Source organism: Erithacus rubecula (assembly GCF_903797595.1).
Source record: "Erithacus rubecula genome assembly, chromosome: 2".
NCBI classification, from domain to species: domain Eukaryota; kingdom Metazoa; phylum Chordata; class Aves; order Passeriformes; family Muscicapidae; genus Erithacus; species Erithacus rubecula.
The window spans coordinates 108,439,549-108,466,095 of NC_136685.1; the positions used below are offsets into that span (position 1 = coordinate 108,439,549).

A 26,547-nucleotide genomic window follows, 5' to 3' on the forward strand; every position below is an offset into this window, starting at 1 on the left:
TGTGACTAAGTTCCTAAAACTGTGAGCGAGGCCCCAATCCCATGACCATGTTCTCAATCCCATAACCAAGGTCCTGTTTCCATGGCCAAGGCTCCAATCCCATAACCAAGGTCTCAGTCCTATAACCAAGGTCCCAATCCTATAAACAAGGTCCCAATCCCATAACCAAGTTTCCAATCCCATAACCAAGGTCTTGATTCCATGGCCAAAGTCCAAAATCCATAACCAAGGTTCCAATGCTATGGCCATGGTCCCAATCCTATAACCAAGGTCCCAATCCCATGACCACGGTCCTAATTCCATGACCAAGATCTCAAATCCATGACCAAGGTCCCAAACCCACGACCAAGGTCCCAAATCCATAACCAAGGTCCCAAAACCATGGCCAAGGTCCCAAATCCATGAGCAAGGTCCCAATCCTATAACCAAGGTACCAATCCCATAACCAAGGTCCTGATTCCATGGCCAAGATTCCAATCCCATAACCAAGGTTCCAATCCTATAACCAAGGTTCCAATCCCATGGTCAAGGTCCCAATCCCATAACCAAAGTCCCAATCCTATAAGCAAGGTACCAATCCCATAGCCAACGTTCCAATCCCATGACCAAGACCCCAAATCACTGAGCAAGGTCCCAATCCCATGACCAAGGTCCCAATCCCATGGCCATGGTCCCAATCCTATAACCAAGGTCCCAATCCCATGGCCATGGTCCCAATCCTATAACCAAGGTACCAGTCCTATAACCAAGGTCCCAATCCTATAACCAAGGTTCCAATCCCATAACCAATATCCCAAATCACTGAGCAAGGTCTCAATCCCATAACTATGGTCCCAATCCCATGACCAAGACCCCAAATCACTGAGCAAGGTCCCAATCCCATGACCAAGGTCCCAATCCCATGGCCATGGTCCCAATCCCGTGGCCATGGTCCCAATCCTATAACCAAGGTACCAGTCCCATAACCAAGGTCCCAATCCTATAACCAACGTCCCAATCCTATAATCATGGTCCCAATCCCATGGCCAAGACCCCAAATCCACGAGCAGCCCCTTTGATTCCAGCTGCACCCGAGGGATTTTTTGGGATCCAGTTATAGGATCGCCCTCCTTTAGCTCCTATTATCCCCTGATATTTCACATTATTTACATTCCACCGCTTTCCATTCCCTCATGGACATCTGCCAGCATTCCAACAGAGCCACCTCATCCCAAAATCCCTGCCAAGGAACCCAAAAATTCCCCCCTGTTGTCACAAAGTCCCGGATCCGGGGGTCAGGCCGAGCAGGGATGAGTCAGAGGCGAAGGGAAAGGCAGGGAAAACACGATGGATGGATTTGGGGAAGAGGAAAAGCAGCAAGGGCAGTGCTGGCACCCTGACTCAGTGGGATTAAAGGGAATTTAGGGAACTGCTGAATCCCGTTCCTCCCACCCCATTCCCCATTATCTTTTAGGGGTGAGTGTTGTCTGTGGGGCAAGGTCGGTGCTGTGGGATCATTGTTTGGGAAGGTTCTGTTTTTTCCTGGAGAAAAACCTTGACGAGGAATATTTTTTTTTTTTAATCTGGGTTTGCAGTCACTGGCAAAACAAAACAAAACAAAACAAAACAAAAAAAAGCAACAAAAGCCATCAGGAACACAAATTTATTAGGATTTTTTTTTCTTTTTTCACACACTCTGTTTTCCTTCTTTTCCTGTGTTTTTATTTTTTTTTTCTCCTTTCCTTGATGGTTTTTTCTCCAGAGAACAGAAGCAGAAGTAGTGGAATAAAAACTGGAAATTAAAGGAACAACAGGGGTTCCTAAAGCCAGGAAAGGTCAGAGTTATCCAACCCTCCAGAAAATTCCTGGAATGATCCTGCTTGGAGAAACTCTTTGTTCCAAGCTCCCCCATGGACACTTTCTCCTTGAGGTTCATCCCTGCTGCTGGAATTAAATCCCATGGACATTCTTTCAAATTTCTGTGGCAGATCTGAAAAGTCCAATGAGATTTAATAAGAGTTAATTATTTATTATTATTATTATTATTGTAATTATTATAATTATTATTATAATTAATACTATTCCTCCCAACTTCCCTTTTCCTCACAGGGTTTGTGGGAAACACCCAGGGTTGTGAGAGGACAAAACAAACCCCAGGGGGTTTAAAAAAGGACAAACAAAGTTCAGCAAAGTTCAATAAAGTTTAATAAAGTTTAATAAAGGAACTTCCTTGCATTGATCCGAGGAAATTGGGACTTGCTCATCCCAGGGGCTGATTGCAGTGTTCAAGGCTGTTGGAATTCCATGAAAAAACAGCCTTTTCTGGGGAATATTGTGGAGTTGGGATATTTATGTTGCTTCTGGCAGCACAGAGGAATTCCCCCAAGGACAAAGGAATGGATTGGGATATCCATTTGGAGGTGCCCGTGGGGAATGGGGGAGATGGGGAAAAGGGTCATAATAATGCTTAATAATAATAATAATTATAATAATACCGAATAATAGAGCTATATAAATGGAAATAGATAATTACATGTTTACAGATAATTACATTATATCAAACATGAACGGTTTCTCTTCATCCTGTTCATTATTCCCCGGGAACAGATCCTGGTCCAGGGATTGTGGAGAGGGAAAATTCCCCCCTGGATCCTCCTTTTCCCCAGGCTGAGCCTCTTTCCCAGCTCCCTCCTGATTTCCAGCTCCTTCCCCCCCTCCATTCCCATCTCTGGACACGCTCCAAACTCTCTTCTTTCTGGAAAAAAACCTCTCTTTCCTCCTTCCTTCTTTTTCTGGATCCGGAGCTGGGATTTGAGCTGTGACCTCGGCAGTGACAGCTCCTGGGTGACATCCCAGAGGGGTGATGAAGATCCCAGCGGGGTGATGATGATGACGATCTCAGCAGGATGATGAAGATCCCAGCGGGATGATGATGATGATGATTATCCCAGCAGAACGAAGATCCCAGAGGAGTGATGAAGATACCAGAGGGATGATGAAGATCCCAGTGGGATGGTGATGACCCCAGCAGAATGATGGTGATTCCAGCGGGATGATGAAGATCCTAAAGGGATTATGAAGACCCCAGTGGAATGATGAAGACCCCAGAGAGATGACGATGATCCTAGAGGGACGATGAAGGTCCCAGCGGGATGATGATGATGAAGATCCGCGTGGGGTGAAGATCCCAGCGCGGTGACAGCCCCCACCGGCGCCGCTCCCTCCCCGAGCCCCCTCCCGGTCCATCCCGCTGCCGTTCCCCCCTTTTCCCGCGGCTTCCCCTTTTCCCGCCGCCCCCCCGCGCCGCCGGGCGCGCCCCGCCGGGGCGGAGCCGCCGGGAGGATGCGGGAGGGGAGCGGAGCCGGGGCGGGGGCAGCGCCCGGCCGGGATTCACCGCCGCGGTCACTCCCGGCCCCGCGGGCGCTTCCTTCCCCCGCCGGGGCCGCTATAAAGGGGGCTGCGGGAGGAGCGGCCCCAGCTCAGCTCCCCTCCGCGGGCCATGCCGCTGCCGCCGCTGCTGCTGCCGCTGCTGCTGGGGACGGCGGCGCTGGCCCAGCCCCGGGAGCTGTCCCCCGCCGCCGCGCAGTGCCTGGAGCACGAGTGTTTCGCCGTGTTCTGGGCGTCCCGGCCCTTCTCCGGCGCCAGCGAGGGCTGCGAGCGGGGCGGCGGGCACCTGATGACCGTGCGCTCCACCGTGGCCGAGGATGCGATCGCGCTGCTGCTGCAGAACCGCGAGGGGCGGCTCTGGCTGGGGCTGTCGCTGTCGCCTGCCTTGTCGTGCACCGAGCCCAGCCTGCGGCTCCGCGGCTTCCGCTGGGTCACGGGCGACCGCAGCACCGATTACACCAACTGGGCGCCGTCGGGGCAGCGCTGCGGCGAGCGCTGCGTGACCGTGTCGCGGGAGCTGCGTTGGGAGGAGCGGCGCTGCGAGGAGGCGGCCGACGGCTTTCTGTGCCAGTACAGCTACGGGGGCAGCTGTCCCCGCCTGGCAGCCCCGCACGGCGCCCCCGTCACCTACTTCACGCCGTTCGGCGCCCGCGGGGCCGATTTCCTGGCGCTGCCGCCGCGCAGCACCGCGCTCATCCCCGCGCTGGGGCTGGAGCTGCGCTGCGAGGATGGCGAGGGCGCGGGGCCGCGCTGGAGCCGCGACATTCCCGGAGCGTGGCGGTGCCAGCTGGGCGGCGGGGGCTGCGCGGGGACGTGCTGGGAGCAGGGCGGGCGCCCGCGCTGCTCCTGCCCCGAGGGCACCGTGCTGGGCCCGGACGGGCGCGGGTGCCGCTCGCCCTGCGAGGGGGCTCAGTGCCAGCACCACTGCGTGCCCGCCGAGGGCTCCTTCGTGTGCATGTGCGCCACCGGCTACCGGCTGGCGGCCGACGGGGTCAGCTGCGAGGACATCGACGACTGCGCCGACGAGCCCAGCCCGTGCGAGCACAAGTGCGTGAACACCAAGGGGGGCTTCGAGTGCCAGTGCAACAGCGGCTACAGCATGGTGCAGGGGCGCTGCCAGCCCCTGCCGCCCTGCTGGAAGACGCCGTGCCAGCAGCTCTGCGAGGAGTTGCCCCAGGGCTACCGCTGCGGCTGCCACCCGGGCTACGCGCTGGACCCGCGGAATTCCACCCTCTGCCTCCCGTACTGCAACTCCACCGAGTGCCCGGCGCTGTGCGAAGACAGCGGGGTCTGCTTCTGTCCCGAGGGCTTCCTGCTGGACGGCGACGACGCGTGCGTGGACATCGACGAGTGCGAGAGCGAGCACTGCCCCTCCAACTGCACCAACACGCCCGGCGGCTACCAGTGCCACTGTCCCCCGGGCCAACAGTTCCGCGACTCCGACTGCGTGCCCGTCCAGCCCGAGGACGTCGAGGAAGAGCTCTCGGGGGATTTCGAGCCCGTCCTGCCCACCACGGCCGTGCCCAGCCGGCCGCCGCCCAAAGCGGAGCGGCTGCACCCCGGGGTGCTGGTGGGCATCGCCGCGGGTGCCCTGCTGAGCCTGCTGGCCGTGGTGGCCCTGGGCTACCACCTGGCCAGGAAGCGCTGCCGCTCCCACGGCTCCATGGATTACAAGTACGGCGGCCCCCGCCAGAAGGAGCTGGGAATGCAGCCCGTGCCCTCCGCGCAGAAGCCGTAGGGAGGGACAGCGGGACAGGACGGGCGCTGAGAGGCCGAAAGTGGGTGGCATTTATCCCCCCCTTGCTCCCTCCCCGCTGCCCGCCGGCTGGAATTTTGGAATGCTGATTCGGGAAAAGCTGCGATCACCCCGCTCGCAGAATTGCTGCTGGTTCCCAGCCGGCTGTCGGAATGCTGGCGCCGGAGAGCGGGGACGGCAGGACACCCAGAGGCTGCTCCACTCCTCCCTCGGCCTTCAGCTTTCCCTTTTCCCGAGCCGGGCAAACCGCGAGGAAAAACCCAGCAGGGACGGCTCCGCGTGGAAGTGGCTCTAAATCCGTGGGATGAGAGCACGGCGCGATCAAGGCCGGGACATTGGAAGGACACCTCGACCCAAACCCCCCTCCCCTGGGCTGGATGGTGTTCCCGAGCTGGGAGGCTCCCGCTTTTCCTTGGGATGGGGTTTGTTTGTTTTAAACTGAGGGAGAGAGGGAGGAGCAAAAATGTTGTGGGAAGCACTTGTCACCTTAAGCCACTGGTGACAGCGGGGACCCGGCTCGGCGTCGCCAAGGTGGGACTCGAATTCCTGATTCCCATTCCCATTATTATTATTATTATTATTTTGTTGTAGTTTCTTGCGGGATGTGGAGGTTAAACAGGGACACGAGGGATGGCGGGGTGGGTTTGCATTGCTGCAGAGCCACGTCCAATTCCTCCCATAAATTGCCTCAAATTGTTGGATTTGGGATATTTTTACGAGCCCCTTCCTGCCCACAGGGATTTTCCCCTGTTCCCTCGTGCAAGCGCTGACTCTATCCCAAGGCAAAACGTTCCCACGGGGCGGGATCCAGCGCGCCACGGGCTGGGGAGGGGGGGATTCTGGAGAAGGATCGGGTTTTCCAGCTCCATCCTTCCCTGGGGAGCCAGAGGGGGTCCTGCTCCGGCTGCCGCGGGCTCTGGCAGCTTTATGCCGGTGAAATATTATCCCAGAGCAGCAAAAGTCTTGGAAGCCTGGGATCAGTGCCAAGGGGTTCTGTCCCCCCACATTCCCCCTTCCCACCCTATGAACTTCCCAGCGCCCTCCCCTGGAATGCTAAAGCTCCGCTGCCAATTCCCGGGAAAATCAAAATAGAGGCGTTGCAGGAACTGTGGTTTTCCTGAAAGGTCGTTATCCCCAAGGCTGGGTAGCTGGAGGGTCGTGTCCATGGATCCCTTGGGATGGATTAAAGTGGAAGCACATGGAGCGAGGGCTGCAAATCTGTGGATGTGTCAGGTTTATTTTAGGGCGTTTTGGCTGCAGTGGGAAGGAGGGAGCTGTTGTGATTATCCATAATTATCCCGTGCTTATCCGGAAAGAGATATCAAAATATGAAGGTGTCACTCGGGAAAATATCCAAGGAAAAGGATAAGGTTTGAGAGAGGTCTTTATCCAGCTCAATCCCCAGCTTCTCCCTGGGTGGATCCCAGGTTTTGCCACCACAACCCCCAAAATATCTCCTCCTCCCCCCGCCTTATCTCAAATTCCCACTGCGGAGTGTTATCTTATCATAAATTCCTTCCTTATGGAGTCCTGAATTCCCGGCACTCCCTGTTTTATCCCCCTTCCCGCCCCCCCCCCCCCCCCCCCCCCCGTCCGTCCGTTTGTAAATCCTTATTTATTTCTTGGAATTTTATCCTGCGTGCTGGAATTGTCTCGTGGAGATCCTGTGTGGACGCCAATAAAGCTTTGCCAGTCTGGTTTAGAGGAACTGCTCAGGGAATGTTCTTTCTCCCCTTCCCAAAAATTCCTCCAGAAATCCAGGAAAACCCCTGAACTTTCAGGGCAGCACCGGGATGAGAAACATTCCCGGCTGGTTACTTCCCCAGTGGGATTAAAATGGGAGGAACCCATTTAAACCCCAAATAGGATGGAAGTGGCTCGTTCCATGTGCTCTTCCTCTCCTCGGGGTTCCAAGCTCACCAACATTTCATTCTCCTGGTTTTGGGGTTTTTTGTTTTGTTTTGTTTTTGTTTTTTTTTGGTTTTGGGTGTTTTTTTTTGTGGAAATTTGGTCCTGGATGTGCTAAAACCCTGGGAATTTTTAGGGGAAGGATGTGTGCGTGGTGGGATCTCATTCTGCTGCGGATGCAGCAGAGTTGACGGATTTTGGGATTTTTCCCGGTGTGTCCCTTTCTCTTGGGAAGAGAGTGGAATTAATTAGTTATTAATCGGGATGGCCACGTGCTCCACCACATTTTGGAACCCTGACTGCTCCCGAGTGCCTGAACACCGGCAATAACCACTCAACCCACGGAATCCTCTCCACCCCAGGCCAGCCTTATGGCTTTTTATTTCGGAGAGCGGCGACAAGGCGCCCTCTCCATCCAGCATCCCCTTTCCACGCCGATTCCGGGCTCCCCCCTAGAAGGGGGTGGTTTTGGGGAGCAGGGCCCCGGGCGCGCAGCAGGGCTGGGGGCGCAGGGGGTCCTGCTGGCAGGGCAGCGGGGGGCACACGCAGCCCTTGGCGTCGCCGCGGGGCGCGGCGCAGTAATCCAGGGGCTCCTCCTCATCCTCGCTGTCCCCTCTGTCATTGTCACCGGCGCGGCAGCAGCACAGGCCGGCGTCTCTGCATCGGCGCAGCACTCCCTGGAAGGAATGCCGGAAATTCTCGGAGAGCAGCCCGTAGAGGATGGGGTTGGCGCAGCTGTTGGAGTAGCTGAGCAGCAGCGAGGCGTTGTGCGCGCTGGCGTCCAGCCGGCCGGGCAGCAGCAGCTCCAGCAGCTGCACCACGTAGAAAGGCAGCCAGCACACCACGAACATGGCCACCACGGTGACCACCAGGCGAGTCAGCTTGCCCTCGGATCGCCGCCGCTGCCGCCAGCCCACGCCCTGCGCCACGGCGCGCATCTTGCCGGCCAGCAGCAGGTAGCACAGCGCCATGGCCACCACGGGCAGCACGAAGCCCAGCGCGCTGCTGTACACCACGAAAGCGGCGGCCCACGCCGGGCTGGGCCACAGCAGGTCGCAGGCCACCGCCCGGCCGTCGCGGGTGGCCGCGGTGCCGGCGAACACGGGGATGGGCGAGGCCACCAGCAGCGCCAGCAGCCACACGGCGCCGTTGACCAGCTTGGCCACTCGCGGGCGGCGGTAGGAGGCGGCGCGCAGCGGGTGCACCACGGCGATGTAGCGGTCCAGGCTGAGCACGGTGAGGCAGAAGACGCTGCTGAACATGTTGAGGCCGTCCACGCCCAGCACGGTCCGGCAGAGAGCGCGGCCGAAGGGCCAGCGCCGCAGCGCCGCCGCCGTGGCCACGAAGGGCACGCTGAGCATGAAGAGCTCGTCGGCGATGGCCAGGTTGAGCAGGTAGATGTTGGTGGCCGTCTTCATCTTGGCGTAGCGCAGGATGACGAAGATGACCAGGGCGTTGCCGGCCAGCCCCAGCAGGCACACCAGCCCGTAGATGCACTGCAGCACCACCATGCCCGCGATCTCCGCCGCGCTCCCGCCGCGCTCCGCCGCCTCTCCCGCCGCCGCCGCCGCCGCCGCCGCCGCCGCGCTGCTGCTGCTGCTGCTGTTGGGGGGTGGCCGGGAGCCGGCCCAGCTGGAGATGCTCCAGAGGGGGATTCCGGCTGCCAGGAGCGGCTCGGTGTCCGTGCTCATGGCGGGAGGTGATCCATGGGCAGTGGGGTGGACCTGCGGGTAGGGAACAGGGAGGAGGGCTGTGGGAATCCCACATTCCCCTGGCATTGGGAACCTGCACTCACCGTCTCTGGACTCCCTCCATCAACCCCCTCCCTGCCTGGACACATCATTCCTCAGGCCGGAGCATCCCAGGTTTTTGGGATCTCAGAGGTTGTGGGGTGGGAATTAACCTCGCTTCGGGCTCCTCAAACCGAAATGAGATGGGCTGGGAATCCCAATCTGGCCTGGGAACCAATCTGGCCTGGAAATCAATCCCAACCTGGCCTAGGAACCTCAATTTGACCTGGATATCAATCCCAACCTGGCCTGAGAAACTCAATTTGACCTGGAAATCAATTCCCAACCTGACCTTGGAACCCCAGCCTGGCCCAGGAATCAATCCCAACCTGGCCGGGGAATCAATCCAAATTTGGCCTGGGAATCAATCCCAACCTGGTCTGGGATGGCCTGGCAATAAATCCCAACCTGGCCCGGGAATTAATCCCAACCTGGCCTGGGAATCAATCCCAACCCGGCCCAGGAATTAATCCCAACCTGGCCTGGGAATCAATCCCAACCTGGCCCAGGAATTAATCCCAACCCGGCCCAGGAATCCAGCCCAGCCCAGCCTGAGAATCAACGCCATCCACCTTAAGGAGCCCCCGCAGATCTCCAGGATTTCATTCACCCTACCAAGGAGAAAGCCGGCCGGGAATATTTTACCTCTCGGTATTCCAGGGATTGAAGGAGCCTCACGCCTTCCTGCCGGGGGGAAGCAGCCGCTGGGGGAGGATGCTGGGGTGGGATCCGATGGAAAGTCCCGCTTGACCTGGATCAGATGACCGGGAAGATCCGGACCTTTTAAAGCGGAAGGCAGAGCGGGGATGGACACGCGGGATCTTCCCCCTCTCCCGCATCCCTACGCCGCAGGCATCGGCTTTCCACGAAAAAAGAAACGCGGCGCAACTTCGCGCTCCAGGATTTCCGCTGGAAAACAGCGCAGTGCCCTCCGCCCTCCTCCCGCCGGGCTGCGCTGTCCTGCGGCTCCCGGCCGGAGCATTCCCGCTCCAGCAGCTCCTTCCCGGCGCTGCGGAGGGAGGGCGGGATCCGCAGCCCGATCCCTCCCCCGCTCCGCATCCCAAATCCCGCATCCCCAATCCCGCACCCCGCCCTCGCATCCCCCGGCGGGAGGCAGGAGATGGAGAAGGAATGGTTGCCGTGGCAACGCATCCCTCATCCCGCATTCCTGCCGCGCATTCCCGCCTTCCCTGCGCTCATTCCCTGCGGCACTGCTGGTTTGGGGAGGTGAGGACCAGCCCGGCCCGGCCCCACATCCGAACCCGCCGGGAATTCCACCCCAGCTCGGAGTCTCTGCTGGAACTGGGGGTATAAGGAGTGAAAATGGGAGGGAATCCCATCTTTTTGGGGTTTCTTTAAAAATCGGTTGCTGGGTCTGGGTTTTTATTTTGGCAGGGAATCTCATCCCTGGCAGCAGCTCAGCCCAGGTCATGGAATCATGGAATCATGGAATCAAAGAGTAATAGAGTCATGGAATAAAGGAATCATTGAAGTTGGAAAAGCCCTCTAAAATCGTGAAACCCAACCCTAACCCAGCACTGATCCAGGTGCTCCAGTGCCACATTCACATGGATTTAAATCCCTCCTGGAATAAAGGGTCCACCACTGCCCTGGGAGAGAAGTTTTCCTGATATCCAGCCTAAACCTCCCTCTTATCCCATCTTTTATTCCCTGGGAGCAGAGCCCAGTTCCCACCTAATTCCTGTCACGCAGTTGTAGGGAATGAAATCCCCCAGATCCTCCTTTTTTCCAACATTCCTTTTTCCCTCAGCTGCTCCTCATCCAATTTACCCCAACCCTGTCCAGGAAATGATGGAGCAAACTCGCCTCAGCCATCCCAAAATCAAAACACTGGGAATTGTTGGGAGTTTGGAGCTGGCTGAACGAGCCCATTTGGGGATGGGAATAGGCATAAACATCCATCTGATACTCCTGGGAATGGGCTTGGAAATCCTGGGAAAACAGGTGGATTTTCTCCTCGCTGCTTAAATCCATGACCGTGGTGAATGGTGCAGCTGGCACTGATCCCTCTGGGAATCCCCGGGATCCAGGGAATGCTGGCACCTCATCTCCACCCGCAATTCCATGGGATAAAGGACAATGGGATCCCGGCGGTGCTGACACAGAAATTCCCGGGTGCCAACCCAAGAGCTCCGGGCGTTCCCGTTGCGGCAGGAGACCGGAAAACATGGAATTAAACAATGGAAGCAGATTCCATGGGCCCCCTCCACCCCCCGGAGCAACAGGAAACCTTCAGAGGCTCCTTTACTGTAAAGGAGGAAACTCCACCACGGATTTGAGCCACACCGTGATCCCAGAATTCCATGAAAAACTCTGGGCTGGGAGGAGCAGGCACGACCTGGCTCCAGGGGGACAATTCCAGGCTGGAGGTTCACTGTGGTTTTCTTCCCATTCCATAAAATCCTGGGATAACCCCAGCGAGGAAAGGACCCTCAAAAAGCCCAGCTCCTAAAAATCCTGGGATTCTCCTCAATCCCACCCTCAGGAGCTGCCCCAGATCCCAAACCCAGAGGATGTTCTGATGCTGAGGGAAAAGAGGGATTTGCTCGGCGCATCCCATGGGATCTGCAGATTTTGGGATCAGCAGTTCTGGGGTTTTAAGATCTGGGGTTTGTAGGGAGCCTCTAAGTCAAGGCATTCCAAGGAAACCATCCTGGGATTTAGTGGAAGTGGTTTTCCCATTGTCCGAGGGAACTGCTCAGCTCTCCTTGTCCTGGAATCCAGTTAATTTTCCTCTTTATTCCCATTATCCCTGTCCAGGGGTCCCTGTCCTGCTCCCTCACCGGGGCTGGATCCCAAATCCACGCCAAGGACTTGGAAAAAGTGGGAAAAGTGGGAAGGAGCCTGTGGATGCTGGCAATGAACGATCCGCTAAATGAGGTGGGATTTTCCTGGAGGAATTCCCATTTAAAGCTCCCCTTTTCCAGGTAAATCCCCTATGGAATCCCTTTTCCACCCCTTGGATCTTCCCCGAGCCCCCAACAATTGTGAATTCCACACAATCCCAGAATATTTGGAAGAAAGGACGCGGTGTTCCGGCCCCAATTCCATGGGCTGCTCCCAAATTTCCCCGCCTCCTCCTCCTCCCCCCTGCTCCTTCCCGATTTTCCCCAGAAAAACCCGAAACGTGGAGATTTGCTGCCCTCTCCTGGGAGCCGCCAAATCCTGGGATTTGGGATGCTTGGAAATATTCCATCCTTACCCTTTGGAATTTTTTTAAACGCTGATTAAAATCCCCAAGGCGTTCCCAAGAAAGACAAGAGCTGTGGGAATAACATCCTTCCCAAATTCCAGAAAAGCCTATTTTGCATCTTTTTTCCCCTCCTTAACCGCCAGCTTTTTGGGCATTGTTGGGAACAGGTTCTTGGCCAAAATATGACCTTGTCTTCCAGGAGAAAAACTTGAAACTTCCCAAATTTTCCCCCTCTTAACTCGAAATTTTCTGCTCCCTCCTGCAGAAAAAAAATACCTCAGTAATTTTTTTTTTTTTTGGAAAGTAAAGCCATTCCCAAAGAATTCCTGTGTAGCTTATGAACATATTGGAGAAATATTTTTGGGGAAAAAAAAAAATTAAAAAGGGATTTATCCACTTTGGGAATTCATAAAGTGAATACCCGCAAAAATTCGGGATGGCGTTTGGACGCATGGAAACACCTCTGGGTGTTTTCCTGCTGTTTTCTCCGTGGAAAACCTGGAAAACGTGGGGCAGGCTCCGTTTCCCTTTCCCGGGGGGAAGTGGAGCCGGGGGTCAGGGCCTCATTCCCGATGCCAGGTGGGAGCTGGGATGTGTTTATCCAGTCTGGGATCCACACTGCAGCTCCTTCTTCCCAGCCTGGCGCTTTTCCCGGGAGCTCCTGGGCTCTGGCAGCCGCTGCCACATTCCAGACCCCGCTCAATGCTCCTGTGTCTGCTCCTCCTGAAAATTCCCGCTGGGATGGGGGAATTCACCTGAATTTTTCTGGATTCAACAGCAGTGGATGAGCTTGGATTTCCAACCCAAGGGAAGCTGGGAAGCAAATTCCATGGGAATTCGGGCTGGGAATAAGGTGTGGTTGTCCTTGCTAGGAGCTCTGTATCCCAAAACTTTTGGAAAGGGAAAGAACTGGGAATACAGAACAGAGGGAAGGCAGCGACATCTCTGTCTGAAATCCCTGAATATTCCAAAGTCTCCCCCTCTGTGGCTGTGGTGAATTTTTGGGAAGAGCCGGGACAGAGGGATGCATTATCCACCCAAAATCCAGGCTGACATCACCTCCCCACTCCCTCATTCCATAATAATTTTGGAGGGCTGGATCCGGGAGGCTTTGCCGCTTCCTATGGGCTCCTGGAGGTTTTGCCAGGCAGGAGGCACCGGGAATTTTTATGGAAAGCCGGCTGGGGATGGATGGAGTCCAGAAATAGAAAAGCTGGAGCAGCTCCAGAGGGAGGAAATCAGGGAGCCGGGATGCTTCCCGTGCTCCCAGAGTCGGGATGGGGATGCTGGGATGGGCAGGAACACCTGGAAATCTTGGATACGCCCTCACTGGGAAGCTGCTCCTTCTTTTTATTCAGGTGTTGATTTTTCTTCCTGCTCAAATCCATGGATTCTCCTCTTTCCCAGCCATTCTCCCAGCCTGGATCGCTCCCGAGAGGAGGAGAGGCTTTTCCTGGGAATCCCAGCTGCTCATCCCATGAGGAAACCCCTCCGTACTTCCCAAATTCTGCCTCAAACCCATCTGCAAACAGCTGGAAAAACCGCTGGAAAACGTGGAAAATCGATTCCTTTCCCTGGCAGCAGTTCCTAATTGTCTCCTTCCACGTTTTTCCCGCTTTTCCAGGAGTAATTTTCCCTTAAATCCGGCTTTTCCCGCTCGGCTCTGCCCCTGCACCAGCAGGGTGGGAAAGAATTCCCGGGTGCAAACCTGGAGCAGCATTCCCAAGGGAATGTCCCAATCCCTTCCTAGAATCCCTCAGGAAGCGCCTCCTGCTGGATCGCCCGTGGAATTCTGCTCCAGGAATGTTTTCCTCCTGTATCCCTGTGCTCATCCTCTGGGAAGGGTGGCAACTCCCAAAAAAACAGGAATTTGCCACTGTTTTTGAGGATTGGAGCAGCTGGTGGGACAAGGAGAGGGATAAATCCCCAAAGGGAAGCTGGGAATAGCCAGGAAGAAGCCAGAATTCCCTAAAAATCAACAAATCTGTATTTTCCTGGCTGAGGTTGATCCCTGTTCCTGGAGAAGCGGGAAGGGCTGGATTTTTGGGATTGGATGATCCTGGCTCTGCCAAGGGGGGTCTGACTTTTCAATTCCAGGTTCAGATCTTTGCATCAGGGCTGGGATGCAGGGAATTCCCAGGGAATGTGCTGGGAATTGCTACTGCAGATTTTTAAAACAATACAGGATGTGCTGAGGAAATTTGGGAAATGCTTCCTTAAAAAGATATTGAAAAACCCTGGAATTCCAGTGGGGTTTGAATTCACCCAAATGCAAGGAAGAAAGGAAGGGAATGGGAAGGGAAAAGGAAGGGAAAATGAAGGAAATCCTCTTTTCCTCCTCTTTGCTTTTATCCATGGGATGAATACATAAAAACCTGGGAGCAGGGAATGGGAAGGATGATGCAAGGAGCAGGATTTGGGATTATGGGAGCTGTGATATTGCTGGAAAATGACCGGGCACAGCAGGAATTACAATAATGTCATTCCTGTTTGCTCCGGCTCCTGCTTAATCCTCCAGGAACTCTGACATTTCCCAAAGAATTCTGCACCTGGAGAAGTTGGGAAAAATGCTGCACCCTGCCCAAAGCCAGGGGATATTAAATCCTGCAGGGAAGCAGGATGTGATCCCACATCCCTGCTTGGATTGGGATAATGGGAATATAGGATCCCATGGGGTAGTCTGAAGTTATCCCAGTGCCAGCGCTGATCCCATCCCAGCTTTTCCAGGGATTTGAGAGTTTTTGGGGTGCTGAAGGTGTTGGAGTTAAAAACTGGCAAGAGCTGGAGGTTTTCCTTTGGAATTCCAGGGCTTGTTGTGCTCCTTTTCCTCAGGGAATGTGGGGAAGGGGATCCAGGGTCTGAGTCTCATTTGTCCTTAGGGAATGGGGGCAGAGACAGGGATCCTTGGGGTGCTGCCCTTTTTCCTTTGGGAATGTGAGTTGGGGAAATGGATCCATGGGGTGCTGCATCTTTCCCTTATGGAATATGAGCTGGGAAAGGGGAACTGGGACTGATCTTTCCTTTTCCTAAGGGAATATGAGCAGGGAAAGGAATCCATGGGGTGGTGCCCCCTTTCCTTAGGGAATGTGAGTTGGGGAAAGGGATCCATGGGGTGCTGCTCTTTTCCCTCATGGAATACAAGTTGGGAAAAGGATCCATGGGGTGCTGCCCCTTTTCTCTTGGGAATACATATTGGGAAAGAGATCCATGGGATGCTGCACCTTTTCCTTTGGGAATATAAGTTGGGAAAGGGATTCATAGGGTGCTGCTCCTTTTCCCTAGGGAATGGGGGCAGAGAAAGGGATCCTTGGGGTGCTGTCCCTTTTTCTTTGGCAATATGAGTTGGGGAAAGAGATCCATGAGATGCTGCATCTTTTCCTTTGGGAATGCAAGTTGGGAAAGAGATCCATGGGGTGCTGCCCTTTTTCTTTGGGAATACAAGTTGGGAATGGGATCCATGGGATGCTGCATCTTTCCCTTATGGAATGTGAGCTGGGAAAGGGAAACTGGGACTGATCTTCCCTTTTCCTTAGGGAATATGAGTTAGGAAAGGGATCCTTGGGGTGCTGCCCCTTTTTCTTTGGGAACATGAGTTGGGGAAAGGGATCCATGGGGTGTTGCCCCTTTTCCTCATGGAATATGAACAGGGAAAGGAGTCCATGGGGTGCTGCCCCCTTTCCTTAGGGAATACAAGTTGGGAAAGGGATCCCTGGTGTGCTGCACCTTTCCTTATGGAATATGAGTTGGGAAAGGGGAACTGGGTCTGATCTTCCCTTTTCCTAAGGGAATATGAGCAGGGAAAGGGATCCATGGGGTGCTGCACCTTTTCTCTTGGGAATACAAGTTGGGAAAGGGATCCATGGGATGCTGCCCCTTTCTCTCATGGAATATGAGCAGGAAAAGGGAATCCAGGGCAGAGCTCTGTCAGGACCCGTGGAGGAGCTCATTTGTCGGGATAATTGTATGCTTTGCCCTTAAGCATATTGATTTGGGAAAGTTAATCAGGACCATTTGGAAACGCTTCCATGAAAAACCAGAAAATCCCATTAAAGTGATTAAAACTGAATCCATCTTAAATAACCCCCCGCTCCTTAAAAATGTTGAAACAGGGAATTGTGTTCAAATAAAATTATTTCAGTCAAACACGGCCGCCGGCTGCTCCCGCTTGCCGAGGTGTCCGTGGAATTCTGGGATAATGGGAATGCTGGGAAGGGAACAAATTTCCTTTTCTGGGAAAAATCCTTGAGAGGCAAAACTGGGGGGGAAGTGGAGGTGTGGCCATTTCTAAGGGAGGGATGCAGCGCAACTTTCTCTTTCCCAGGGATTTTAGGGAAAAATTCCTCATGGAATTTTTTTTTTTTCCTGGCCCAGCTGCCCAGGCATCCCAGTTCCCAGAGGGATTTAAAACTTGGGATTGTGGTTTAGTGGTGGGGGAATGGTGGGATGTTTCCAGCTTTAACTGTGCTGGAATTCCATGATTTTCCTTAGAAAACAATGCTTCACATCTGTTTGTTCCCAAAACGTGGGATTCTGTGGGAATATTCCTGGATATTTCAAACTGAAGCCTGGGAAGCTCCTGGAAAATGATCCTTTATGGAAGGGCCCAGCTTGAGATGGAGTTTGGGCTCAGAATCCCAAAGAATTTGGGGGGGATGGAATGTGGCTTTTCCAACATTTCTAACATGAGCAGAAGCAGGAGAAGATTGGGACAGGATGGGAAATCTTTGGGATGTGCTTTGGGATGTTCCTTGTGCCAGCAGCAGCAGGGCAGAGCTCCCTGATGATGTCAGCACCTGGAATGACACAATTCCTTCTGGGAGGAGGGAGGGGATGGGGCTGATCCCAGCAGCATTCCCATCCCTGCCACCCCATGGGATACCAGACCGGCTCTTCCCAAAAAAAAACCCACCAGCACTTGGAACAAGGCAGCTCTGGGATTTTCAATTTTTTTGTTCTCAACAAAATTTCCATTTTGTCAAAATTCCAGCAGGGAGGATGCAGCAGTGGGAGCTGATTGGGAAGTTGTTATCTGCCTGATTATCCCTGATTTCATCACCCAGTTGGAGCCCACTGGGAGATAACTGGGATTGCTCCCAGTTTGCTCCCAAATGAGTTGATTTTCCCTTTGGAGCTTCCACGTCTCCCTCTGGATAAAACCTGAGCAGGAGCCAGACTTTTGGCCTTTCCAGGGTGCATTATCCTTAGGGGATGATGGGAATAATGGGAATAATGGGAATGATAGGAATAATGGGAATGATGCCACTGGCTCCCATCCCAAACTCCATCAGGGATCAATCCTGAGGGATTTGGAGCATCCCAGGCCTGAAGTTTGATTCTCCTTTCCCAAAGTTTTCCAAATGAGACACAGTGAGATGTAAAATTCCACAGGAATGATTTGGAGCTTGGCATGGACATTCCTTGCCAAAAATCCCCTTTTTGGGTCACCAAAGCTTTTCCATAGGTGAATCCCTTTAGGAAATGCTTGGGAAACACCTTCAGGCACAGGGTGGAATTCTAGGGCGTCCAGGAATGGGGACTCGACCATCCCAATTTTTTGGGAGACGCTGCAGGTGAGGGCACAGGGATTGAATCCCTCCTCATTCCCGCCGCTGCAGCGGATGTTTCCTCCCGCACTTTGTCCCATCCAGGGATGGATGAGCATCCTGAATTCCCAAGGCCGGGAGCCCCCCGCGCTGCTCCCGATCCAGCAAGCCGGGATAATGGGGAGCGCATCAGCATCTCCATGGAGCAGCGGGATGCAGGGATGCTTCCTGAATCCACATCCTGCGCTCCCAGGTGCTGTTTGCGCATCCCGGGGTCAGGAAATATCCCGCTCCTCATCCTCCTCCCGCTCCGGGGGCTCTGCATTCACAAGGACCGAGGATTTCCTCGCCGTGTTTGCCGGGATCCCCGGGAGCCGATGAGGTGTTAATGGGAGCAGGGATTGGGATTGGCGCTCAGCCCCGTTTCCCAGCCAGATGGGAAAAGCGGTGGGAAAGCCCCAAGCGAGGGGTGGGGTGGAAGTTCGGGATGCTGGGATGCCGCAGGGGGCAGGGATGGCGCCTGTGGGTTGGGAATGTTGTCCTGCTAGGGGGGGCTTTGTGATGGAAGGGCAGCGGGAAAAGGGGCGGGAGTGAAAGTTGTGTGCTCCAGTGAAAGTTGGGATGCTCGCTGGGGAAACTGGGATTTTAGCTGAGGGATTTGGGATGTTCATTGGGGAATTGGGATGCTCACTGTGAGAATTGGGATGCTCACTGTGGAAATTGGGATGTCCACTGTGGAAATTGGGATGTTCACTGTGGGAATTGGGATGTTCCCTGTAAGAATTGGGATGCTCACTGTAAGAATTGGGATGCTCACTGTGGGATTTGGGATGCTCACTGTAAGAATTGGGATGCCCACTGTGGGAATTGGGATGCTCACTGTGGGAATTGGGATGTCCACTGTGGGAATTGGGATGTTCACTGTAAGAATTGGGATGTCCACTGTGGGATTTGGGATGCTCACTGTGGGAATTGGGATGTCCACAGTGGGATTTGGGATGTTCACTGTGGGAATTGGGATGCTCACTGTGGGAATTGGGATGCTCACTGCGGGAATTGGGATGTCCACTGTGGGAATTGGGATCCTCACTGTGGGAATTGGGATGTTCACTGTAAGAATTGGGATGTTCACTGTGGGAATTGGGATGTTCCCTGTAAGAATTGGGATGCTCACTGTAAGAATTGGGATGTTCACTGTGGGATTTGGGATGCTCACTGTGGGAATTGGGATGCTCACTGTGGGAATTGCGATGTCCACAGTGGGATTTGGGATGTTCACTGTGGGAATTGGGATGCCCACTGTGGGAATTGGGATGTCCACTGTAAGAATTGGGATGCTCACTGTGGGATTTGGGAAGCTCATTGGGGAAATTTGGATACTCTGGCACCCTTATTCTGAAAGTTGGGATATGCCTGCACCCTCCCAGCGAGAGAAGGGACAAACCCCAAAATCTCAACCCGAATCCCGGTGCTCCATCAGGTAAATCGCGACAAATGAGGACACTCCCAGCACATCCCAGCCGCAATCTCTGGAGATAAGGAGCCATTCCCGAGTGGAGCCGGGCTTGATGAGCCGTGTAGCGCTGCCGGGTCCTCTCCAGAGTGGATTTCATTCCCGGTGGGAAGCTCTGAGATTGAATCAGCTGGGAGATGGGGCTGGGAAGGTCGGGGATGGAGACAGGGAGGCTGCTCCTGCAGATAACAGGAGCCCTCCCCGCTTCCCGGTGGGATGAGGGATGGGTGGGACTGGAATCACTGCATGGCCCCAGGGAATGGCTTCTCCTCAAGAGAAGGAAAACCAGGAGCTCCTGCTGTGGTCCAGCTGAGCCCCTTGGGTGGGCACCAGCTGGGATTTTGGGATATCTCCGTGATCATTTAGGATTTTTGGCGTGGAGTGGGATAACTAGGGGGAAAAAATGGAGGATTCAGGTTGGATATAAGGGAAAAATCTTTCCCTGGGAGGGTGATGAGGCCCTGAAACAGTTTTCCCAGAGGAGCTGTGGCTGCTGGAAATGTCCAAGGCCGGGCTGGAACCACCTGGGACAGTGGAAGGTGTCCCTGCCCATGGTAGGATAGTTTGAGCTTTAAGCTCCCTTCCAACCCAAACCATTCTGGAACTCCATGAAAAAAAAAAAAAAAATTAAAATCTTATGGATATTTCTGTGTGTTCTGCCGGGTGGAATTGCCCGTGGAAGCTCACAGAAGGAACAAATCCACGTGTGTGCCACGTGCCACCATTCCCAAAATCCCTCTGCACACACCTGGCTTGGGAACGGGGACGGGGCTCTATCCCAGCTCCCAAAAAAGCTGGAAATAGCAGCAGCTCTGTTGATTCACAACCACAGCCCCGACTTCCCTGCTCCGGATCCGAGGTGTGTGTGTGTGTGTGTTTTTTGTTTTTTGTTTTTTTTTTAACAATCCTCCCTTTTTCCCGGTGAGCCGAGGGCACACGGAGCGGCCAGGGCTCCCCTGGATATTCCCGGGGGAATATCCAGCTCTTTCCCCCCACCTCCCCTTGGAAAAACAAGGCGGTGGGAGAATAAAAAGGCTTTTGTGAGGATCCCTGGGGATCGCACCCTGGGCAGGGAAGGGCTGGGAGCCCCATCCATCCCTCAGGGTGATGTCTCCCTGCGCCAGTCCCGGCAGGAATGTTCGCTGTCACCGCAGCCTGCGGGCAGGGAAATATTTTCCAAGGGGGAAAAAAAAAAAAAAAAAAATTATATATATATAAAAAAAAAAAAGCCTCCCAGTGTATTCTGCTCCACCGGCTTCCAGCGGGATCTGTAGCCGTCTTGTTCTGCCGCCGCCGGGACACCGAGCCGGAGGAAGAGAGGAGGCAAAGGTGGGAGAGCTTTAAAAAGCTCTGGTTAAGGTCGTTCCACCCTCTGGAAAAGCTGCAAAACACCTCGAGGGCAGGCGGCCTTCGGGCGGCTTTCCCTCCGCCTCCAAATCTCGGGGATTGTTAACATTTTGGGATGTTAAGCTGTCTTTTCCCAAGCCGGGAATGTAGGTCAGAGCCCACCCTCCTCCCCAAAATCCGGCGAGGATGCTGCTGCAGGTTGGGCTGGAGTCTGCCCCTGCAGCTCTTTACTCTGGCAGCCAAACAAAACGCACTCAGAGAGCTGTGAAAAATAAGCCCAGCTCGGGAATGCGGCTGATTGGAAGTTTTTTTCCAGCAGAAAGTGCCGTCCCCATCCGCGGGAAACCGGCGGGTGTTGATTTGGGCACTGCTTCCTTCTGAGGGGGAAAAAAAATAAAAAATAAAAAAATTATAAAAAAATAAAAAAATGAATCAGAGTGAAGGGGGGAGAAATGTTTGGAGAGAGGCAGAGCTGCTGCCATCACGGAGCTTTTCCATCCCTCTGCAGAGCAGCTCCTCCCTGGAAATGCATTTTAGTGGCCCCAAAACATTGGATTTAGCAGCCCAAAATTGCTGGATTTAGCAGGTCAAAATCCCTGGATTCAGTAGTCAAAAAAACATTGGATTTAAGAGGTCAAAGACACAGGATTTAGTAGCCAAAATCCCTGCATTCAGTAGCCCAAAACCCATTGGATTTAAGAGGCCAAAACCACTGGATTTAATAGTCCAAAACCATTGGGATTCAGTAGCCCCCAAAACATTGAAGAGGCCATAAGTATTGGATTTAACAGGCTAAAAACATTGGATTTACCAGGTCAAAATCTTTGGATTCAGTAGCCCCAAAAACATTGGATTTAAGAGGTCAAAGACACTGGATTTAGTAGCCAAAATCACTGGATTTAGTTGACTCCAAAACCACTGGATTCATTAGCCCCAAAAACATTGGATTTAAGAGGTCAAAGACACTGGATTTAACAGGCTAAAGCAATTGAATTTACCAGGCCAAAATAATCAGATTTAGTAGCCCAAAACCATTGGATTGAGTAGCCCCAAAAATGTTGGATTTAAGATGCCAAGAGCACAAGATTTAGTAGCCAAAATCACTGGGCTCAGTAGCCCCAAAAACCTTGGATTTAGTAGCCCAAACCATTGGATTTAGTAGCCCAAAACCATTGGATTTAGTAGCCCAAACCATTGGATTTAGTAGCCCAAAACCATTGGATTTAGTAGCCCAAACCATTGGATTTAGTAGCCCAAAACCATTGGATTTAATAGCCCAAATGCATTGGATTTAGTGGCCCAAAACCATTGGATTTAGCAGCCCAAAGACATTAGATTTACCAAACTGGATTTAGTCACCAAAACCACTGGATTCTGAAGGCCCAAATCCCTGGATTTAGTAGCCCAAACCCACTGGATTTAGCATCCCTGGATTCATCTGCTTGCCAAGGGCCACCAGCACAAGGGACAAGGGCACAGGAATTCTGAGTTTTACTGGGAGGGAATCACTGCCTCTGTTTTACGGGGAAAAAACCCTGGAATTATTCTGGATTCTGTGCCATCATCCCACTCGGGACAGGCAGCCTGAAATTCCCTGTTTTCCACCTTTTCCAAGTGCCAAAGTCACCTCCTCAGCCTCTGGTGGTTTTCCATCAGAAAGTCATTTTTTTGTAGTGAAAACAAAGAATTCCCATTTATCCAGCAGAATTAGGCTGATCCCACAACCAAAGCTGGGTTTGAAAACCCAGAGATGAAATGGAATTTTTTTCCCCTCCTGGCAGGTGGCTCTGGAATTCCCAGTGATCCAAGGGTTGGGTGTGGATCCGAGTTTCCCTCTGCCACAGACCCCGAGCAGATTTATGGGGTGATCCTGACCTGCTATTAGTGGTCAGACTCCCAGACAGAGCCCGGATCCCAACCACCCATGTTTTGTTGTTTATTTTATTTTATTTTTTTTTTTTTTTTTTTTTAAGCAGGAATCTCGGCTCCCGCTGTTTTGCCATGCCAGGGACACCTCATTCCCGGGAAAAACGGGGTGTCCTGGCATGGGGGTGACACGGGGGGTGACACGGATTGAGCAGCGCCGGGCTGGGAGCTGCTCCCTGGGCTATTTATACCCGGGATAAATGGAGCTATTTTCAAGGTCTTGGCCAGGTCTAACTGGTTTAAACGAGGCAGGGAATGACTCACAGGGCTATAAATGTCCATCAGAATCCTCGTCTCCCATGGATCTCATTGGAAAAGCAGCTTCCCAAAGCGCTGGGAAAGCCGGGACACTCTTCTCCAAATCATTCCCAAACGGCTGGGGCTGGTCGGACTGGGAATATCTCTGCTTGTAGGGGATGTGGAAGGAATTTGGGAATTGGGTGCCTTAATTCTGATCCTCCTTGGGGTCACTCATCCCCCTTCCCTGAGCAGCAAATTCCCGATGGGAATAGAAGCACCTCAGGCTGGAAGCTCTCCAGGGGCACAGGGGTTTTGTTAGGAAATAACAGGGAGCTATTAAAGCCCAGGGTTTTGGGAGGAGGCTCCAGATTCCATTTTCTCCCTGTTTGTTTTCTTCTTGGGAAACCCAAGGACATTGCAGTTTTCAGCAACCGATCATTAAACATCAAAAATATTTCCCGGGATGAACCCAAAACTTGGATATTTCAGTTCAGGTGAAAATTCCCCTGCCTGATGGGAGAAAACATCCAGGGCTGGATTTTCCTGGGGTGTCAGGGAGACTTTTTTCCCTTTCTGCCTCAATCTGGGCATCTCCCTCTGCTCATCCTTCTTTTATTTTTCTTTTATTCCAGCAGCTCCTTCCCTTCATCAGCACACTGGATAATTACAGAGCAGGGAGGAACGTGGAAACAGGGAGTGAAAATGCCAGAAATAGGGATGTGTTCCTACTGTCTGCATCCTCAGGAATCCTTGTGCCTGTCCCTGAGATCCTGGGATCAAAGGATATCATTCCAGAGTTAAAAGGATGGGATATTAAAGAGACAAAATTTTTGCACACTCCCAGCTTTTCCTTTGTTAGCCTTGCTAAGGCCTTGGAAAATCTTTCCTGGAATTAACCTGGAATCTAATTAGGAAGGACTCAGTTGGAGAGTTCCTCAAATAGTTGAGTCAATATTGGCCGGTGTAATTGTGGGAATTCCCGGTGGAATTCCGGCACCTGTTCCAGAGCTGAGCCTCTGTGGGTGGGGAAAAAAGGGAATTTGGGTGGTCCCCACTCGAATCCTTCAAGTGGCTTTTCCCACTGTATGGGATTTGTGGGAGCTCAGGTGGGGGGATCCTGGTGCGTGCTCCCAAATTGGAGCTGGATGTGACCTTGGGATGTGCTCCTGGCTCTTCCTGGAGAGATTTAATTCCCAGCTCCAGGGGATCATCCTCATCCTCATCCTCATCCTCATCCTCATCCTCATCCTCATCCTCATCCTGATGCTCCTGTGGTTTGTTCTGCTTCTTGAATGGAAACTCCTGGGAATAATTCAACCCAGCAAAGATCCTGCAGGAAAAAATTGGGAATAAACCCAGCACAGGAGCTTTCCTATCCAGCTCCACCTTCACCCTTCCCATCTCCCACCTCTTCCTGAAGTCCTTCCAGGCACTCATTCATCCATAATTTCCATGTCTTATCAGGGAAAGCCTCAATAAATCCCACAAGTTGCCTTTTGTCTCCAGCACTCCTCCTGAAGGGCGGCTCTTCAGGAGCTGCTGTTCCCAATTTCCTGAATTCAAGGGAAAAACCAGATCCTGCCTTCCTTTAGGAGGAGCAGCACAATTGGGAGAGCTCATTATCCTGGATTAATGATGATAATTATCAGGAGAAGGGGGATAATTATCCTTGGATTGGAGGGAAGGCACCAGTGCTGTCACAAGGGTTGGGAAGTGGAAAAAGCCCATCCATGCTCCAGCCATCCCTTGGGAAGTGGGAGCTGCCTCCCCAGCCATGGCTCCCAATGCAAATAAGAGCATCATTTCAAAATTAAATTTAAAATAAATATTGGTTAAATATTAAAGAGAAGAAATCAGCTGGAGATGGCCTGCAACTCGCTTGTTTAAATAAGACACCACGGAAAATTTTTCATTTTTAGCAGCACTGGTATTCCTAAAAATGTTCTCATTATGGGAAAAATATAGCTTTTCCTGCTTCTTTTCCTTGGGAGAGATGGATTTTGTCCATGTGGAAGAGAGAAGGGAGGTGGTTGGATGTGGGAGTTGCTTTTCCAGGCCAGCCTTGCTGAATACAAATGTTGGAATTGCTCCATGTCCTCGTGCTCCCGAGACAAAGGCTTTGTCTGAGGAGCACAATCCTCCTCCCAGTCCCACCAGTGGCTGTGGTTGTTCCTGTGGGGATGTGGAATGGGATGGAACAGGGTGGGGGAATAGTGGGGCAGGCAAAGGAAAAATGGGATTTCAGTGTTTGGGGCAGTAGGAATATCCTTGAGAGTCAAAAATCCAAGGGATGAAAATCCTCACCTTTGGTGGGGACAAAATTCCGAGTCCTGTGGAGGCAAAGCAGGTGAAGAGGAGGAAGCAGGAAATTGGGAAAGGCAGGATGGTGTCACCTCACCTGGGGGTGCCAGACATGCTCAAATCTGTCCCAACATCTGCCCCAACATCTGCCCCAACATCTGTCCAAACATCTGCAGGGCCCGGGCCTGAGGGGGGGAATTGCCCAGGGAAAGGCTCATCCAGAATCCACAGGAGCAAACCTTGCAGTCTTGAAGGAAAAGGAAACCAGGGGGGTTCTCATCCAGAACATCTGGATCCAGCACATCTGGATCCAGCCAGGAGTGGAGAGCAGCATCCCTGAGCTTGCCCAGCAGCCCATCCCAGCTTTCACCCCATCCTCCCAGGATTCCCCCTTCCCGAGCCTCTGGATCAGCAGAGAGCTCCTTGGAAACGCTGATTCGGCGCTCGGGGTGCACCGGCACCTCCTCCCAGCCGGTTCGGGGGTGCGGGCGAGGGGGTGACCCCCCGGGAGTGACCCCAGAGAGGGTCCCCGCGTGTCCCCCCCACCCCGGGGTGTCGCTGCCCGTCCCCCCCCGCGCCCGCAGCCGGCGACAGAGGGCGCCCCGCCACCGCCGTGGGGGCGGCCCCTCCCTCTTTTTGGGGTGTCCCCCCTTTTGGGGGGGGGGTAATCTCCGTCCGGGCCGTCCCCCAAATCCCCCCAAATCCCGGCAGAAAACGCCAGGGAGGGAGGCGCGCTGCGACTATCGCCGCGGTTATCGCGATAGGAGGAGGCGCGCGGGGTTGTTTTTCCTTCTGGTCATGGATCCTGAGGGATTTGGGAGACCGGGGGAAGAACCCTGAAGGGGTTTTTGAGGGGGGGGGAGTTAAAAACTCTTGGCGATTTAGTGGCAGGGGTAGCCCCCGCTGGAGAGCCCAAGCTCAATGGATAAATAAGTAATTAAATAAATAGATTAATAAATAAATAATCAAACAAACAAATCAATCAGCCTCGCGGTTTGGGTTTTTTTTTTTTTTCCCAGCGACGGTGGGCAGATCTAGGTGGGAATTCATGGAACACTTCCCGGGATCGGCGGGGATGCTGCCGGCGGGCGCTGGGAAGGGGCGGCGGGGATGGGGGGAAGCCCCCCGGTCCCTCCCTGTCACCCTCGGTGCCCCCCCGCCAGCAGGGGGATGCGGGGGGGATTGAGACCCGCGGGGGGGGGGGGGGTGATTTTGGTCACCCTTCTGTCCTTCCTTCCTTCCTTTCCTTCCTTCCTCTTTCCCTCCTTTCCTGCTTTTCCCCGCTCCCGGGAGCTCCGGCAGCGGCGCTGCCCCGACGGAGCGCACTGGGACCGCACCGGGACCAGGACTGGGATCCGCACCGGGATCCGCACCGGGATCTGCACCGGGATCCGCACCGGGATCACAGTGGGACCGCACCGGGATCGTACCGGGACCGGGACCGCACCGTGATCGTACCGGGACCGCACCGGGACCCGCTCAGGACCGGCCCCCGCGGCCCCGCCGGCGCTGCCCGCCCCTTTCCCTGCTCTCCCCGCTCCCTTCAGTCCCGGTTTTCCTGCCGGGAAGAGCCGCGTCCCGTCCTGCCGGCGAGGCAGAGCCCCGGGGCCCGTTCGCCGGGGGGGAGAGAAGGTGCGTGGGGA

The 26,547-nt window shown here is 53.8% G+C and overlaps 3 protein-coding genes across 4 annotated transcripts in view; 2 read left to right on the forward strand and 1 right to left on the reverse strand.

Moving 5' to 3' along the window:
• FBLN7 (fibulin 7) overlaps positions 1-26,547 on the forward strand; it is a 101,166-nt gene that overhangs the window by 66,333 nt on the left and 8,286 nt on the right. The window lies entirely within an intron of this gene.
• THBD (thrombomodulin) lies at positions 3,377-5,220 on the forward strand. The gene has a single exon (XM_079298409.1). It carries the CDS (start codon positions 3,479-3,481, stop codon positions 5,102-5,104), a length of 1,626 nt encoding a protein of 541 aa, XP_079154535.1. The 5' UTR covers positions 3,377-3,478; the 3' UTR covers positions 5,105-5,220.
• On the reverse strand, positions 7,439-9,704 carry SSTR4 (somatostatin receptor 4). Its single transcript, XM_079298900.1, has 2 exons — positions 9,466-9,704; positions 7,439-8,754 (listed from the first exon to the last, which is right to left on the reverse strand). Exon 2 carries the CDS (start codon positions 8,719-8,721, stop codon positions 7,483-7,485), a length of 1,239 nt encoding a protein of 412 aa, XP_079155026.1. The 5' UTR covers positions 8,722-8,754; positions 9,466-9,704; the 3' UTR covers positions 7,439-7,482.